We start from the raw sequence: 17,018 nt of genomic DNA on the forward strand, positions 1-17,018 counted from the left end.
TCAGAAAACCACAATCTACCAAAAGTATAAAAAGCAAACCCCGTAAAAATGCAAAATGGAACAAACAGGATGTTTGTTTTCCTATGTGCAGACAGGCCTTTCCCATCCTGTGGCCCAGATGCTCTTCCCTGCTCTGTCTTCATGGAGTGAAAGGAGGGCCCAAACATCTATGAATCCACCCCTCCTCCATCTAGGGCGCCTTGTAGCAAACACATAGAAAACAGCAGGACAACCTATGTAAATAAGGATGCCAGAGTGAAGAAGAGCGAGGGTAAGACAATAAGAACGTATCCGAGGTAGACTTGTGCAAAGACATTTGGGCTTTAAAGTCCTGTGCAGTTTCTGAAGGTGGACTACAGGTTTGGCTGTGAGCTTAGTGGCGGCCAAAGCAAAGAGGGAAATAAGAGCCACAAGAGGACCCACACTGTCCATCAGCCGAACCTGCGTCAGCCTGCTTAGCAGAAGCACGATACTTACTGGAACTGAGGCTGGGCTGCTTTCTTCCCTAAGTTTTCATGGATGAAGTTGAGGACTTCCTGACCCCAGTGCTGCCATACACGGCGGGGTGAGTTGTATCAGCCTCACCAGAAAAATCCCTCCTTGGAGGCAGATGCCATGTAAGCAAGGCCCATCCAATAAATATGATTGTACAAGAACCCCAGACACTCTGGCCCAAACATTCAGCTTTTTCATGGTCAGATTTTACCCAAAAATAAAATTTAGAAAATGTGGAGCAGTTGCTTGCAAGGTGTGTCCTGTGGGATAATAATATGCAAGATGTGAACAAAGGTGAAACCAAGGTAAAAGGGCTATTTTTGTAAACTGCAAACACTCTTGGAACCTTTCATGGGCTGCTGCACTTATACCTCTATGGTTTGCAGTGTTTCCAAAACCTATGTAACAGTTTAACTCTGTGCTGTCTGTAGGATCTTGGGGGTCCCGTGGAGGGGGAGGACTGAAAACAAAAAAGACCTCAAAGCCCCAAAGCTAGAGTTGCACCGTTTTGTTCCCCAGCTGCACCTTGGCCTCAAACTCATTTTTGAAAGGGATGCTTGTGGGGTGTCACCTCGGATGGCACTCTTCTGAAGCAGTGTTTCCTGGATTGGCTATAATTTTCCTAGAGAATGTAAATTAATAATATAAATATAATTTATAATTGCTTTAACAGTAATATGCAACTAAGTAATATGCTTTAACAGTAAATATGCAACTAAGCCCCACCTAAAATGATCTTGCATCTGTCCAATGATGAGCCTGGCCCTGAAACACCACAGTCCTGGGCTTGATGTGTCAGTGAAGGGCTGACCCATTCACTCAGGCCGCCCACGAAGTGCAGTGTGGGGTGGGGGAGAGCTTCAGGGAAACTTCTAGATATGAGCCGGAAGAAATTGAGCGTTATTCCCAATTTCTGAAAACTCCTCAGTGGGTCCACTTCTTTTTCTGCTTTGTTTATGTATTTTTTTGGTCTTCTTGAAGGGCTGTTTCCAGATGGGATCCTTCAGGTTGTATGAGAGTGGATCAGGTTCATAGCCTATCAGATCATCAGCATTTCCCCCAGTTTTGTGGCCAAATGTTTGGAAATGTTTGCTTTCCAAAGGCAGCCATTCATTTATCTCTTTCTGCAGCAAACATACATTCAGTGCTGGCCATATGCAAAACAAGAGGGAGCAGACACACACAAATATATACAAAAGTCATCTGAAAGTTACATAAATCTCTGTATAAATAGCATAAACCAGATTTCCAGCCAAAAATGGCAAGCATCATGGGTTTGACAAAGAACATGTATACAACAAACCCTATTCTTTTAGTAAAATGATTTTTAAACAGTTTACAATCAATGGTTGTTTACTTACCAAACCAGTCTGATCGCTAAATATGGGCATCCCGATTTGGGACAGAGTGATGTGGATGCATTTTGACTTTCTGAAGTCAGTCTGATTTTGAGTGTCCTCCCCCTGCTCTGGACATAAGGCCTTTCTCTGTCCTTTTCCTTTATACCATTGCTCAAGACTAAGACCTTTAATATACTAGCATAATCCCATTCAGCAAACATTTACTGGCTATAGTGTCTTAACATCTTCACATTGGAGAAACTTTCATCTGATCCCCTCCAAAGACCTTCTGAAGCCCACCTTGGGTACAAAAACTTCCCCTTGGGAAATTTTCTCTTTAGCTTTCTGCCAAGCAGGGCTCTAAAAGAAAACAGAACCCCCCCTTCTACAAGTATTATGGTTAAGAGAGGTTTTGCCGCAGATCATTTTCAAGCGAGGTGATGTACTGTGTTCATCAGCGGTCTGAACAATCTGTGATTTTGTTGGTAGGAAATGCGCAAACAGTGGAAAAAAATCCCCAGGGTGGTTAAAAGCCAGTGAAGATAAATTTCTTTTACAGTACCATTATTCGTAAAAAAATGATATGTTAGAAATGAAATTCTCTCTACATGTTGGGTCAAAGATCAAAAGGAGCTGTTGTCTGGATTCGGGGAAAGATCAATAATACAATAATAGGGGATGTTGTGATTCTGGAGTGTGGACAGTCGTTCATTCACTACCATGCGTAAAATAGCTAGCTAGTGGGAACATGCTATAAAGCACAGGAAGCTCAGTTCGGTGCTCTGTGACGACCTAGATGGGGGGCATGGGGCGGGGGGGGGTGGGAGGGAGGTCCAAGAGGGAGGCGATATAGCTGATTCACTTCATTGTACAGCAGAAACTAACACCACATTGTAAAGCAGTTATACTCCAATAATAATAAAAAAAGATTTCAATAGAAATTCACATATGAATGAAAACAGTGTCTTCCTGACTTGCCCCAAAGACTTGCATGAACTAAGGAGACCTTCTTTCCAGCACGTGGATGTGTCTGACAAGGAGTATTAATGGATTTGCCAATTGCAATTTCTGGAAGTTAGCACCTGCTTAGGAGGATCTCCTTAGAGACAGTGGAGAAGGGATGTTAGTGGATTAATCCATTAGCATCCTGTTTACACTTTCTCTTATGTCTAACTTTCCCCTTAATTGCAATGTTGTATTGTCCTGAAAGTCTTAGTTCTGTAGCCTAAATGTTTTGTGCTGTCCTGCACTGAGAGGGAAGATATTTCTGGCTAAGGAGGTGTGGTCAAATAGGAGTTGTAATACTAATGAAATTCACCTCCAACATTAGCCAGTCAGTATTTACTGAGCAACTCCTATGTGCCAGGCGTGTGTGTGTGTGTGTGTGTGTTCTAGCATCAGAAGAGTTAGGCAGGGCACTGAGGATCTCTAATTCTCCCTCGTTGCTATTTTATCTCTTTTCTTAGCGTTGCACATCAGCATTTTGCAGCTTGCAAACAGCATTTTCTCTTTAAGTATACCTCTTTCTTTCTCTGAAAATCTGAATTTCACACTGGCATGAAGCAATGTTATTGGAGAACAAAACCATCCTGGTCCTAGAACCCATGAACTCTGGCTTCAGCCTTTCCACCTTGAGTTTTCAAGATGCAGTTGTTTTCTTCTAAGAAAATAAGGGAGCAAGCTTCTTGTCTTCTTTCCTGTGGGTAAGAGTAGGTTATGACTTTAGAATGTTGTCCTCGTCCAACAAGTTTTGCAACGCAATGACCTCATCTGTATGAACTCAGATTCTGTGGTCTTATAAAAAAAGACAGAAGATTAATTGGAGGGGTTATTTGGAACAATTGATACTACTTTATCTTATTTGATATGTCTTTGGTTCTTAACTTGTTGAGTTAAAGATGTTTGTTTCCTAATTGATTACTTGAAAATGATTCTTGGATGCGTTTTGGCACTGGATATTTTTTATTTAAAAAATACAGATTTTTAATTCCAAAAAATGCAGAAAGGAGAAAATTTAAATAGCCTATGATCAGATATTTAAAAATTCAATGTGGATATATAGCTATATTTATTTATAAAAGTGGGTTCATATTGTACAAACCATTTGTAACCAGTGTTTTTCACTTCATATATCATGAACATTTCCATGTTGTTTCGTATTTTTCTCTATCATCATTTTAATATCCGCATAGTTATTCCCTGTGTATAATGCCATAATATATTAAACCAGTTCATTGTTTGGACAGTGAGGCTATTTCCAACTTTTTGCTTTTATAAACAATGTTTCACTGGACATCCAAATGCATGTATCTTTGGCCATGATGATTTTCCTTAGGGATAAGTGCTTAAAAGTGGATTAACTATGTCAAAGTTTATGCATATTTTTAAAATTATTAATAGACTTTGCAATATTGCCTTCCAAAAAGATTTTACTAGTTTACCCTCCTATGAACAGTGTATGAGGTTCTTTACCTGTCTGTCCTCTTATCAATAAGTATTACACATTTTTTTGGATACATATTTGCTAGTTTGATAGGCAAAAATGTTATCTGACTTTTCATTGTGTGTCCTCAATTATTAGTGGGGATGCAAATTTTATATTTATTAGCCACTTGTATTTCTTCTTTCATGAATTGCTTATTTATGTCTTTTCCTCATTTTTATTACAGTGTGGTTTTTCCCCAAGTGCTTTTTATATGTTAAGCTAGTAAATATTTACTATCATTAATATTGTAAATATTTTCCTCTCCTAATATAATTTAAGGTAATTTCTCTTTTTTTACGCATAAGTTTTTCAATTTTGTGCAGTGGAGTCCATAAGTCTTTCCCTCTGTGGTTTCTGCCTCTATCATATGCTTAGCGTTTAGCCTTTATTTTAAATGCTATAAATGCAGTGCATACACGCTCCTTATGAAGGGTCCAAATGATGGATACGAGTGTAAAATGGAAAGCAGGGTTCTGTCTCCTGCTCTCCATTCCTATACCTCAGAGTAACTACTGTTAGCCATTTGGATGCCCTTGGTCTTTATAAAACAGGAGTAATTGATCTTTGGTCAATGGAACGACCATTTTCACTTGTTTATGCTGTGGTGGTGCATCGAGCTGTTGGTAGTGGCGTCAGCTCCCCATCCTCTGCACGGTATTCTCTTTCTCCAGGCCCTAGGACTGGTGTGGTCTGCGTGTGTTTATGGCTGGGGGGCTCTCAGCCTCTTGGTTGCTGCTCTGGGACCCGGTAAGCAGCTTGTCCAGAGGCTGGGATGGAATGAGAACGGGACAGTCCAGCTGGCCCAGTGTGCTCTCCTCTGGCGCGTGAGATCTGGAATCAGATGCTTTCGTGTGGGTCAGGCCTTCCAAAAGGGGACACGCCCAAGGGGCCCCTCCATGCCCAGCGTCAGGTGAGCTGAGTCAGGCTGTTCAAGAGCCTGACCTTGACTTCTGGTGACCACAGCTTCAGAGTAACGTGCCTGAGGTCACCTGGGCAATTGGACCCAGGACTCAAGGCTCTGTCCTCTTCCCTGAGGCTTTTACGCTACGCTATTACAATGGATCCATCTTGAAATGCTTTTGTCAATACAAGGGGCACTGAATGCTCTGAAAATTTCTGATTCATCTTTATGGAAGGTTAAAATAAAATAACATTTTAAAAAACCACATTTAAAAGAAGCCAGCCTCTATTCTTCACACAAAGTTCCCGAGAACACTATTACACACCCCACGGAGCCACACAGGGAGGTAAAATGCTCCTTCCTTCTTGATTTGAATCAAGAACTTGGATTGGATGAATATTGGTTTCATTCACAGAACATTTTGATGTCTGATTTTTGTACCTGTTCAGTAGTCTTTGAAAATATACAGGTTAAGCTCAGGTTCAAACTGGTCTGCTATTTTTGTTTTCTGGGAAGAAAACACTTTTGTGTGTTTCATTGCTTGGTAACAAAATTAATGCTTGGGTCCAGCTCAGGGTCTGGCTAATGGGGGGGTGGGTTGTTTTGGTCCCAGATTGACAGTGTGAGCTCTTGATGCGACTGAATTTCTTCTGTTCCAGGGGAGAACTGCTCCTCTGTTAGCCGGCTGCCGTCACAGCGCCTGAGACGTGTGTCAGGATTCCCTGGGAAGGATACCTCACCTGGCCAGGTAGTGAATGGGGCTCTGTGCAGGGAATGGAGCTGGGCAGAGCAGATGGGTGGGAGTGGCGGACAGGGGGAACCTCGGCAGGGAGTTACTCCTCCACTTGCAGACCTGGGCTGCCCAGAGAGGCAGCCCCCAGATGCCACTGGTCTTTCCTCTTGCCTGACCTGCGCCTTCCTGAAATCCTCTCACAACAGACGAATCCATCAGCAGATGCTTGGGAGGAACTGATGTGCGATAAACGCACCATTGGGCTGAGGGTGCGTGTCTGCAGAGCAGCGTGGTATGACCTAGAAGTTTATCATCTTAAAGAATCCCCGTCTTGGCACATCTGGCTGGGTGAGCTCTGGCAGGTGACTTCTTTTCTTTGAGCTGCCCTTCCTCGTCTTTCGAACGGGGAGAATGAGATACCAACTTGCAGGATGGCTGTGAGCATCTATAGCAATTTGCATATAATGGGTTTCTTAGCACAGTACCTGGGATTTGGTAATGTGCTTAGCTACTCTTAGGAGTTTTGGGTGGGGGGACACAGCACATATGCACGGACTGTGACCCGAAAATATCAAGCTGGTATAAGAACAGTGGGTGGCACAGACAGGTTAAATGTTGCAGGAATTCAAAGCAGGATGTGTCCCCAAGGGCTGGGGAGAGAAGGGCAGGCTTCCTGGAGGTTTGAACTGGGCTTTGAAGGAGAATTCCGTGGAAAGGAAGGTGAAGGCAAAGCAAAGTTGGTGTGCTCTGCCCAGAGCCCAGATGCGTGCATCACCTCTCCATTGCCTTTGTTTTAGATGTTAAGAGCCCTGACCAAAGCCATATGGGGCTAGAGGCAGTTTCCTCTCTTGTACTTTATCCATCGGTGTTGCTATTGGTTATTATGTTTTCGGTTGCAAGTGACAGAAAACTCGAATCAAACTGGCTTAAGCAGAAAACCAGAAGAAAAGAATCACCACAACAAAACCCAGCAACAACAGAGAAGAGCATGCATTGACTTCCCTCTTGAGCAAACCCTCCCCATGGTGACTTCTGGCCTTTCCAGGCTTAACCCAGCTTCACATCCAACAGAGAGGAAGCATCTCTCTTCCCCCAAGTCCACCGTCAGGTCTCCTTGGTCATGGGTCATAGGTCTTCTCCTATGGTCATGGGTCTGCCCGCAACCAATCACTGTGGCCCAGGTGTGTATTTATTTTGTCATGCCACCTGCTCATCATAGAAGCCTTCAAAGTGACCCGATCTTGGGGGTTCTTACTGGTGGGAGGGGGAGTGGCTCCTGAGAAAACAAAAGCTGCAGTGCCCACTTGATGCTGGGATAAGGTCTACACACTCCTCGTGGTCATTTTATTCACAAAGTCAGGAGAGGCACCGTAGAGTCACCACCACCAAGAACAAAAGCTTATCTAGTGGCAGCAAAAGAACTAGAAATTCAGCTCTGGCTGCCCATGTCCCCAGGAGCAGAAGAAACTGGAGGGCCCAAGGTGTGGTCCTGGCACAGGGCATGGTGTGGTCCTGGCACAGGGCATGGCGTGGCCCATCCAAGACGGGTCTGGAGAGCTGCTTATTAGAGTGCCAGGGCACTGGACCATGGTACTGGTGATCGCTGCAGCTTCCGGAGGTAGTGTGGTCAGACAAAGGAGAAGATCTGAGTGCATCGTGCAGGCTGACTTTGAGTCCAGGGCTCGGAGTGCGGAGGAAAGACCTCGTGCCTGAGAGTCCCTTATCACCCCTGCCGTCCTTCTTCTCCAGCAGGAGCCAGGCTGGTTTCCCTTCCCATGTCACAACTCGGGTGCTGGGTATTCCCGAGCCAGCTTACTCTCTGGTCTGTGGCTGCCAGGATGGAGGGGAGAAGTAACAGCCTGTGTGCTGCGTGGAGTCTTCTGGAGGTTGGTGGAGATCACCTCCAGGCTCCCCTGCCCCTTGCTCTCTGGGGGTGCTCAGAGCCCACCTGGCCTGGCCGGTTTGCACCTGGTGTCTTCAGTTATATCCCTCAGGGGATTTGTGTGCAGTGATGTATGAAGTGGGTGCTCCAAGGGAAGGTGGTCAGGGATGGGAAGAAGACATGAAACCAAGCAAGAGGGTGGCTTTAGATAGAGCCCATGAGGGTGGCTTAAGCCTGATTCTGCTAGGGTGTAACTCACCTCTCAGAGTTGGTGCTGAGCAAGAGAGCTGGCCTTTCATACTCTCACGACTTTCAGTTATCGGCCAAGGGCCACCCAGAGGGACATGAACTCCAAGCACTTCTCGAAGGTTCAGGCTTTTGGAAACAAAAACATGTGGAAAGTGGGGGGATGGGCACCAGAAACAGCAAAAGGCACTGGGGTGGGAGTGTGGTCTGGATGGAGCAGGGACACTGTCTATTCCAGTAGTGTCTTCTGTTCACAAAACTCCACTGCATGTGTTCTTGCTGAGACGCATGAGCAGAATTTTTCCCTGTGGGGAACAGTCCAGGAAGCACTCAAGCCTCTGTATTAACTGGATCTGAGAAGACTGAACTAAGCGCAATCAGCTCATCACAATGACCAGGACAGGGGTGGCTTCAGGCATGGCTGCACCCAGGTGTCTAAATGACACATCAGGAGCTCTCACTGTCTCTTAGCTCTGCCTTTCTCTGTGCCGGCTCCATCTTCAGGCTGGTGCTCTCCTCATGGGGGCAGGACGGCCTCCAGCAGCACTGGGCAGACTTACGTCCAATGGAAAACTTTCAGTAAGGAAGTAGGCTTCCAGTAAGGGCCCTGGGATGAATTCTGACTGGGTCATGCCCTCCCCTGAAAACTCTCTGATGCTGTGAGTGACCAGGTCTGGGTCACCTCACCCCTGGAGTAGTGTATGTGAGTGTGTGTGTAAAACTTTCCCAAGGAACACTGGAGCTCTGTTACTAGGAGAGGAGACTAGGTTAAGGCTGGGGCTCGGGCCCCAAAGTCAGGCATTCCAGGCCATGTGGCAGAACCACAAAGATGTCTCGTCCTCCCTTGATGCTCATGTGACCTGTCCCTGACTTGGGAGGCTGGAACCAGGGGTTCAGATCTCAGGGGCTAGAGTCTCCTTTCTGGCTTGGACTGTGTTGCTGTGTGCATTTATTCACTTTACTTTTTCAACTTAATATTACAAAAGTTATATGGAGGCGTATTATAAACATTCAAACAATATATAATGTATAAAAATATATTTTTTAAATATATAATATCTAAAAAGATTTATATTATCTATTACTATATATATTTGTATTTATACTTACATATATAATAGAAAACATATAAAATATAAAATGCAAATCACTCATAATCTTAGCCCCAAAGAAAATCACCGTTAGTCGGTTTTGGGAGTATCACTCTCTAGATACCCCTTTCTCCATCTCAGTGACCCAAATTTCCACCTCTTTCTTTAATAACCAGATGAAATCACTCCAGCCCCTCTCTCTTGTGACTTCAGAAATCTCTCTTATTTTTTTGGCCGTACCACGCAGCTTGCAGGATCTCAGTTCCCTGACCAGGGAATGAACCCGGTCCGGCCATGAAAGCACCGAGTTCTAACCACTGGACCACCAGGGAATTCCCAAATCTCATCTTCCTTACACTGTAACTTGTCACTTCTTGCCTTGAGCCCGCCCATCTGTGTGTCCATTAACATGATTTTTACTGAGTGCCTGTTAGATCAGGAGTGTGTTGTAGGCACTTGAGATGCATTGGTGATCAAAAGCTAAGATTCCTGCCCTGGTGGAGCTTACATTTTCATGGGGTCCAGGCAATAAACAATCAACTAACAAATAAACCATTCTTGTAAACTGTGGAAAGCCTTCCAATAACAGGGTTATTGCCTTCTTCTTCCTCCTCTTCCTCCCCTCCCCTTCCCCTCCCTCTCCCCCTCTTTCTCCTTCTCCACCCCTCCTCCTCCTCCCCTCCTTCATCATCATTATCATCATCATCATCATCATCCTCATCACCACTAACATTTATTCTAACTGTTCTAAGCATTCCACATGCATTAACTTATTTAATCCTCACAACCACTCTAGGAAGCAGATGCTATTCTTACCCCCATTCTACTGATGAGAAAATCAAAGCACAAAGAGACTTAGTAACATGCCCAAGGTCACATCACTAAAAACTGCTAGAGCAAGGATTTGAATGCCGGTGATTTGATTCCAGAGCCAGACAGGTAGCTGTGACCCTCAGTACATTACAGTATCATCCAGTATTCTGATGAACATTGGTTTCATGAGACAGTAATAGACATTCCAGAAGGAAAAGGGGGTAGTTAAACGGTTTAGGAAAGGCTGGGCTAAATAGGGAAATAAACAGCTTTCTTTACTGCAGGACTTCTCAGAGCCTTTAATTTGCTAAAGTATGAATCTCTAGTGGCAGCAATTTCCAAACTTAGCTGACTGTGCTTTTTGGGGTGGAAACACCTTTCAACATTGCATGGCACTGGTATGTCACTGAATGCAGTTTAAGCAAGGCTGCTTTGTGGCTTATTTTTCCTTGCCATTCCTACTTGTAGTTTTCAGACCTCATCTTTCTCTGACAACTGCTGAGTATCCTTTTAGTACTCTCTCTACTCAGGTGATCCGTGCAGGGTGGGTGGGTGAATTTCACGTGGAGCATGTTGTTCTGACACTTGACGCTCAACAGCATTTGTCTCTGGCAGTAATGAAGTTGGTGTGGAGCAGAGCAGGCACTGAGCTGGACTGGTGACGTGGTCCAGAAGGGCAAAAGGGCAGTAGGAGGGCAGTGAATACACGCCATGTATGGTCTGCTGAAACCCCACGTGACAAGGCAGGGGCAGCGTCTGGGTCTCAGACGAGGTGTGGGGTCCTCACTGTGGTTGGTCTTTAGAATCCAGGGTGGACCCAAGGAGCAGGAGACTGTCCACGACGTGAGCAGGTCTGTCCAGGCAGTGGCTTCATCCATCAATGGGGCTCACTGTTGCTCCCAGCCGGAGCAGCTCTGCCCTCACCGTGGCTTTTGGCACCTTCCCTAGTGTGGACCATAAAGGCTGGAAGATTTGTGTTCCCTGAGTGAAGCAGGGATGAAGCAAGACTCAAGTTTTGCTTTCAAGTTGAACTTGCAAGGATCCTCCTGGGGTGATTTCCATGCCTGGCTTCTTAAGACTTTCAGAGAATAGGAGAAGGCCCACAGGGCAGCAGTTTAAGGCAACATGTGGTCCTGACCTGGTCAGAACTAAGCTTGAATTCAGTCTGGCGGTGCAACTTCTCAGAATCTCAACTCTGAGAAAGAAAGAGTGACGGATAGAAAGTGAGTTTTGAGGAGAAGAGATGCAAAAACTGAAAATCTTAAAAAAAAAAAAAAAAAAGAGGGACAGTGGCAGGACTCTGTGGGGCTTTGGAACTGTAGGCCCTGGAAGACTCTATGGGAAGTGATCAAGTGCAGTCATCGTGTGGATGAGATGACTAGTGGCCTCCCAATGTCCATTCTTCCTTTTCAAGTAGCACTGCTGTCTGGCTAGTCCCGGCCTCCCTTGCAGCTAGGTGAGGTCATCTGACTAAATTCTGTCCAAGGAAGTAGAAGAAGGAGTAGTATGTGGTACTAAAGGAACTGACCTTAAATGGGACGGAATACCCTTCATCTCCTCTTTCTTCTTCTGGCTGCTTGGAATGCAGACGTGATGCCTGGACTTGAGCAACCATCTTGGACCATGAGATGACATGCCAAGGATGGTGAAGTACAAAGACAGAAGGTGACACTGTGGAGCCACCACACCAACCCTAAGCTGTCTATCTCTAGACTACTTTTATGGAAAAGAGAAATAAATGCCTGTCTTCTTTTAAGTCACTATTATTTCCAGGGGGCTGTTGGGGAGTTCTGTTATATCAATGGAACCGATACAGCCATAACTCTACCTTTCTAGCCTAGATGGGTGGTAGCCTGAAAAGTAAAATTCTGGAGATCTGAGGTCAGAGTAGAAACGTGGAGGCCTCGGGGTGGTGACACGTTCTCCTGACTGGCTCAGGCTGCTGCTGTCCACAGCCCCGCTGTACTCCTCCTTTTTTGGCCAAAGCAGTGAAAGAGATGGACATAGGATGGTGGGGAGGGGAAGCTATGACTGGTCCTAGTGAGGCTGGGTTGCCAAATGTCTTATTCTGAAAAGGGAATAGGTTTCACATGGACAAGATGGAAGGACTGCTTGTTCCCTCTGGAAAGTTCTATTAAAATGGCCAACCCAGACACACTTTAATATTAATGGGAAATTCCTCCCATTGTTTATGAAATCATTTTAGAGTTGATTTTAAAAAGAGAGGAGGGAGAGAGGGAGAGAGGGAGAGAGAGAGAAGAAAAAAAGCCGTTTGCTAGCTAAGCGAAGCCCAGACAATTATTTATAGATGCATCTGAGTGGCTTGTTTTAACACAGAGTGACTGTCTGAAATGACTCCACTTTGACACCGGTAAGCACCCCTGGCACTAAGAATAAATTTATGAATGTCTTTTATGAGAGTCAACAAACTAGACAAATAACCCCACAGACCGTCCTTCACGTCGAGAACCAGAACAAAGACAGTCGTATTTGTCGCTCCCTCGGGACCGGAACGGTGCCAAGCTGCGCAGCCGTCCCTGGGGCCGGATGTTCCCCTCCAGCTAATGTGATTTCTTTGGGCACTGCCACCGTGGCAGGCAGATGCCTGGTTTATTTCCATTCCTCCTCTTCTCTGATTTGCTTGGGTAGCTAAATATCTCTTTCCCAGGAGAACATCTGCTCTTTTAAAAATGGAAAAAAGCAGGAAGACCTCCAAGCCGTTAGACTGGAACTCACCCTCTGGTGAGACAGACCAGAACCTCATACAATATGGCTCCTGGGGTCTGTGCCACATCTCAAGAGAGGGCTCGTGCTACCCAAGCCCCATCAAGACTCCTGGAATTCTGTCCTGTTCAACAGACTTCAAGACAGTTCAAATTCCATGCTAGGACGCCTTAAGCTTCTTCAGGGCTTTGACCAAGTTGCGGTCATTTTTCTTGCTGTCTCATTTATAGATGACTTCGTACTATCAGTCACACCAGGGTTTGGTTGGAAATGAATCCACCACAGTTCAGAGGTGCAAAAAAATATGGTGGAAAACCTCACAACTAGTCAGTCAGAGGTGCTTAAAAACTGACATGCTTCTGAATGAAAACAGTCTCTTTGGGGAAAATAGTCTTTCAGAGCTCCCTCCCTTTCCCCGGGGGCCTCTGGGTGCCAGGGATGCTTACCTAGCATCGTGGCACTGGGAGGTGCTTCTCGCTGCGGCCACGCCGTGGGCCATGCTGTGGCTGGTCTGGCCTGGTCCCTGGCATCCCATAGTGTGCGTAAGGGTGGTTTTGCTCACCCGTCTCTGTCTGTGTGTGGGTCACAGCAGCACCCACTACTGAAGTCTCTGATCTCTCCACTTCCTTTGGTGGTGAGGGTCCTGTGTTTGAATGCAGGCTGGTCCCACCCCCACAGGTCTCTGTGGGCCCACGGATACTCACCCTCCTAGGAGCACCTGACCACGCCAGGTGGCATTTCCCACTTGCTTGGCCACTCACTCTTGCTGTGGGGACATTCTTTGAGATGGTTTCTGTATTAGTTTACTCAGGCCACCATAAAAAAATACCACAGATGGGGTGGCTTAAACAGCAGACATTTATGTTCTCACAGTTCTGGAGGCTGGAAGTCCAAGACCACGGTGTTGGTTGGCAGGGTTGGTTTCTCCTTGAGTTGCAGATGGAGGCCTTCTTGCTGATGGCTGTCCCTCCATTAACTCGTACCCTGGTGACTCTTCATCTTCTTATAAGGACACCAGTCAGATTGGATTAGAGTCTCACTCTAATGGCCTCTCTTTAAACTCAGTCACCTCTTTAAATATCTTATCTCCAGATATGGTTATATTTTGAGGTACTGGGGGCTGGGACTTGAACATATAAATTTGGGGGAACACATTACATACAGTCTATAACAGTTCCCTTCCCCTTGATGTACCTTGATGGATGTACCTTTCTCTTTTTTTTTTGCTGGATGGCCAAGGTGGGATTGCTGGGTCCTTCAGAGATCAGGCCAGGCCAAGGGTGTCACCATCCCACTTGGTCTGTATCTCCCTGTATCCTCAGCACCATCCTTCAGACCTGAGGAGAGGAAGCCCAGAGAACTCCCCTCCTGTTAAATCCTATCTTTTCTCTCGATGTAGCTAATATGTCCAGACCACCACGTGGTGTTCTTTGCAAGGGAAGCAGTTTGGAATTTAGAAATAGCCTTTTCTCAACAAAGCCTGACTTTCAAAACTACTTTCTTGCGCTTACAAATCTTGTTCGAAATTCGAAGCACAACAATTGCCTGGCCCTCTGAAGCAATGCTTCAGAGCACTGGGGGTGGGGTGGGTGGGGTATGGGGGCTGCAGGGCAACTTGATTTACAGGGAATGAAAAATAAATTTAGATGATATTGTCAGAATTATGATTTCTGCTTCATATGTCATGTGACTTTCAGTTCAGATCGTTTTAAAGTTCACTTTCTTTTCATTGTGAAAAACAGTACATGTTCATTTTAGGAAATTTGGTATATAAGTTCAAAGGGAAAAAATCATGCTTACGCTTAACGTCCAAAGACAGCCACTGTTATCATTTCAGCCTATTTCCTTTTTCTATGGATAATTTTTAAGCTTTATTTTAAATTAAATTAAATTTAATTTGTATTTTAAAAAACTGGTGGGACTTCCCTGGTGGTCCAGCGGTTAAGACTCCGTGCTGCCAGTACAGGAGGCCCGGTTTCGATCCCTGGTCAGAGAACTAGATCCCGCATGCCACAACTAAAAGAACCCGCGTGCTGCAACTAAGACCCAGTGCAGCCCAATAAATAAATAAATATTTTTTTAAAAACTGGTAATATTTTCAAATGGTTAAAAAATAAAAACAACATCCTACGGTGTACAGTGAGAAGTCTCACATCCACTCTGGTTTCTGTTCACCCCACCCCCTATAAGTCATCAAAAACCCCTAGTTTTTTGGTGCTTCCAGGGTTTCTTTCTTTCTTTCTTTCTTTCTTTCTTTCTTTATGGCTGTGTTGGGTCTTCGTTTCTGTGCGAGGGCTTTCTCTAGTTGTGGCGAGCGGGGGCCACTCTTCATCGCGGTGCACAGGCCTCTCACTATCGTGGCCTCTCTTGTTGCGGAGCACAGGCTCCAGACGCGCAGGCTCGGTAGTTGTGGCTCACGGGCCCAGCTGCTCTGTGGCATGTGGGATCTTCCCGGACCAGGGCTCGAACCCGTGTCCCCTGCATTGGCAGGCAGATTCTCAACCACTGCGCCACCAGGGAAGCCCAGAGTTTCTTTATTCAAATACAAATCGAATATACACTCTTATCTCTCTCCTTTCTTACACAGAAGGTATTAGCGTTCTGTAGCCTTCTGAACTGGGACAACTCCTCACATTAGTATTTCTTTAATAGCTTCCTGCAGTCCGGACGCCCAGCTCTCCCCATCCCTAGCTGTGACACTTTGGGCAAACCCCTTCACCTGTCCGGGTCACGCTTCACTAGTGACTCAGGTCTTTGAATTTATGGGAGCTAATTCGACTTGTCCCCTTTCCCCCTTCCTGGTAACAAACCCTGCCACCTGTTCTCCCACTGCAGCCCTGGCCACAGGTGTGGACATATGACCCAGGCCTGGACAATCAAACGACAGTCATTGGTTCTGGGATGGTGATGTGACTCCAGCTGGCCAGGCCTCTCCTCCCGGTGCTGATGGGAATGTCGGCCTCCTGCCCCTTTCTGGGCTTGCCATGCTGGTGTGATGTGAACTTGGTCATTTCATGGTCATCTTACCCATGACATGGAGGGGACCCATCACTGGTAGGACAGATGTGGCAACATTCAGAGGGAAGCAGAGAAGAGAGATGGAGCGCCCCGATGTTTCATTAGAGTGTTGGATTTAATGCTGCCTCGAGATCCACCACACTTTTCGAGTTATGAGAGGTTCAGCTGCACTCCTGTCATAGCTGGGAGAGTCCTAACTTGTCCTGCGTTCAGTGAAGCCCCTTGGGGAAGGAGGGGAGCTCACTGAGAGGTGGGGGCTAAGGGCATAGGCTTTGGAATCACATCTTGCCCTACCACAACTTAGTATGTGGCCTTGGGCAAACCATGACACCTTGCCATGTCCATTTTTGAACCTGAAGCGTGACATGATCGAATGAGTTGATATATGTCAGGTGCACAGCCCAGCACCTGGGCCACCACACTCTCACCAGTTCCCTCTTCACGCCACCCCATCCCATCTTCCCTCTCACCAGCCCAGTTTCTGTGGAACATGCATTTGAGTTGAAATTGTCAGCATCAAGATGGTGGGAAATGACCAGTGATTTTTCAATCAGCAGACATCTAAGGCTGCGCAAACAAACAAAACCAGTTTCAAATGAAAGGCACTATAATAGAGCAAAACTTTAAGTTTGGATTGAGAATGAACAGCCCCCATGTGCAGGAGGCCATCTTTCTCCTTCAAGAGTTCTCTTAAGGGTCAATAAGGGTCTCTCATCAAATGGTTTCCCCAATACCAAGTTTCTTTTTGTTTTTTGTCTTTTTAAAATCTCCCTGTAATAGTCTGCTAGAGCTGTCATAATAAAGTACCCCAGACTTTGGAAGCCTTAAACAAAGAAATTTATTTCCTCCTAATTCTGGAGCCTAGAATTCCAAGACCAAGGTGTTGGCAGGGTTGGTTTCTTCTGAGGCCTCTTTCCTTGGCTTGTAGATGGCTGCCTTCTCCCTCTGTGTCTTCCCTCTGTGTGTGTCTGTGTCCTTATTTCCTCTTCTTACAAGGATACCAGTCATATTGAATTAGGGCCCACCGGAATGACTTCATTTTACCTTAATTATCTCTTTTAAAGATTTTATCTCTAAATACCTTACATCCTGAGGTACTGGGGGTTTGGATTTCAATATATGAATTTTGGCCTCCACAGTTCAGCCCATAATACTCCCTGAAAGGGGCTTTTCACCACTGCCCCAGACTTCCTAGACTTCTCTCCTGCTTGGCACTCCCTTTCCCTGTACCTGAACTCCAGACAGATGCCACAGAGCACGCGCTTTGGTAGAAGCGGCAAAGCGGCTTTC

General features: G+C 45.7%; 1 protein-coding gene and 1 long non-coding RNA gene across 19 annotated transcripts in view; one reads left to right on the top strand and one right to left on the bottom strand.

Annotated features, from left to right (window-relative positions):
- The window catches only part of LOC309623865, a 543,116-nt gene that overhangs the window by 361,723 nt on the left and 164,375 nt on the right, over positions 1-17,018 (bottom strand). The window lies entirely within an intron of this gene.
- The window catches only part of LOC309623853 (uncharacterized protein), a 166,966-nt gene that overhangs the window by 70,993 nt on the left and 78,955 nt on the right, over positions 1-17,018 (top strand). For 8 of the 18 annotated variants that reach the window (XR_014241671.1, XR_014241673.1, XR_014241677.1 and 5 more), the window contains 2 exons: positions 5,881-5,969; positions 6,161-6,302. The exons of 7 other annotated variants lie outside the window; for them this stretch is intronic. Coding sequence is in view for 1 of the 11 variants with exons in the window: in XM_082381121.1 (XP_082237247.1) it covers positions 5,881-5,969; positions 6,161-6,302 (231 nt within the window). In the remaining 10 variants the exon portion in view is untranslated. The remainder of the gene's footprint in view (positions 1-5,880; positions 5,970-6,160; positions 6,303-17,018) is intronic. 3 more of the 18 variants (XR_014241674.1, XR_014241681.1, XR_014241682.1) reach the window with 1 other exon arrangement.

Source organism: Balaenoptera borealis, assembly GCF_965194805.1.
Source record: "Balaenoptera borealis genome assembly, chromosome: 2".
NCBI lineage: Eukaryota > Metazoa > Chordata > Mammalia > Artiodactyla > Balaenopteridae > Balaenoptera > Balaenoptera borealis.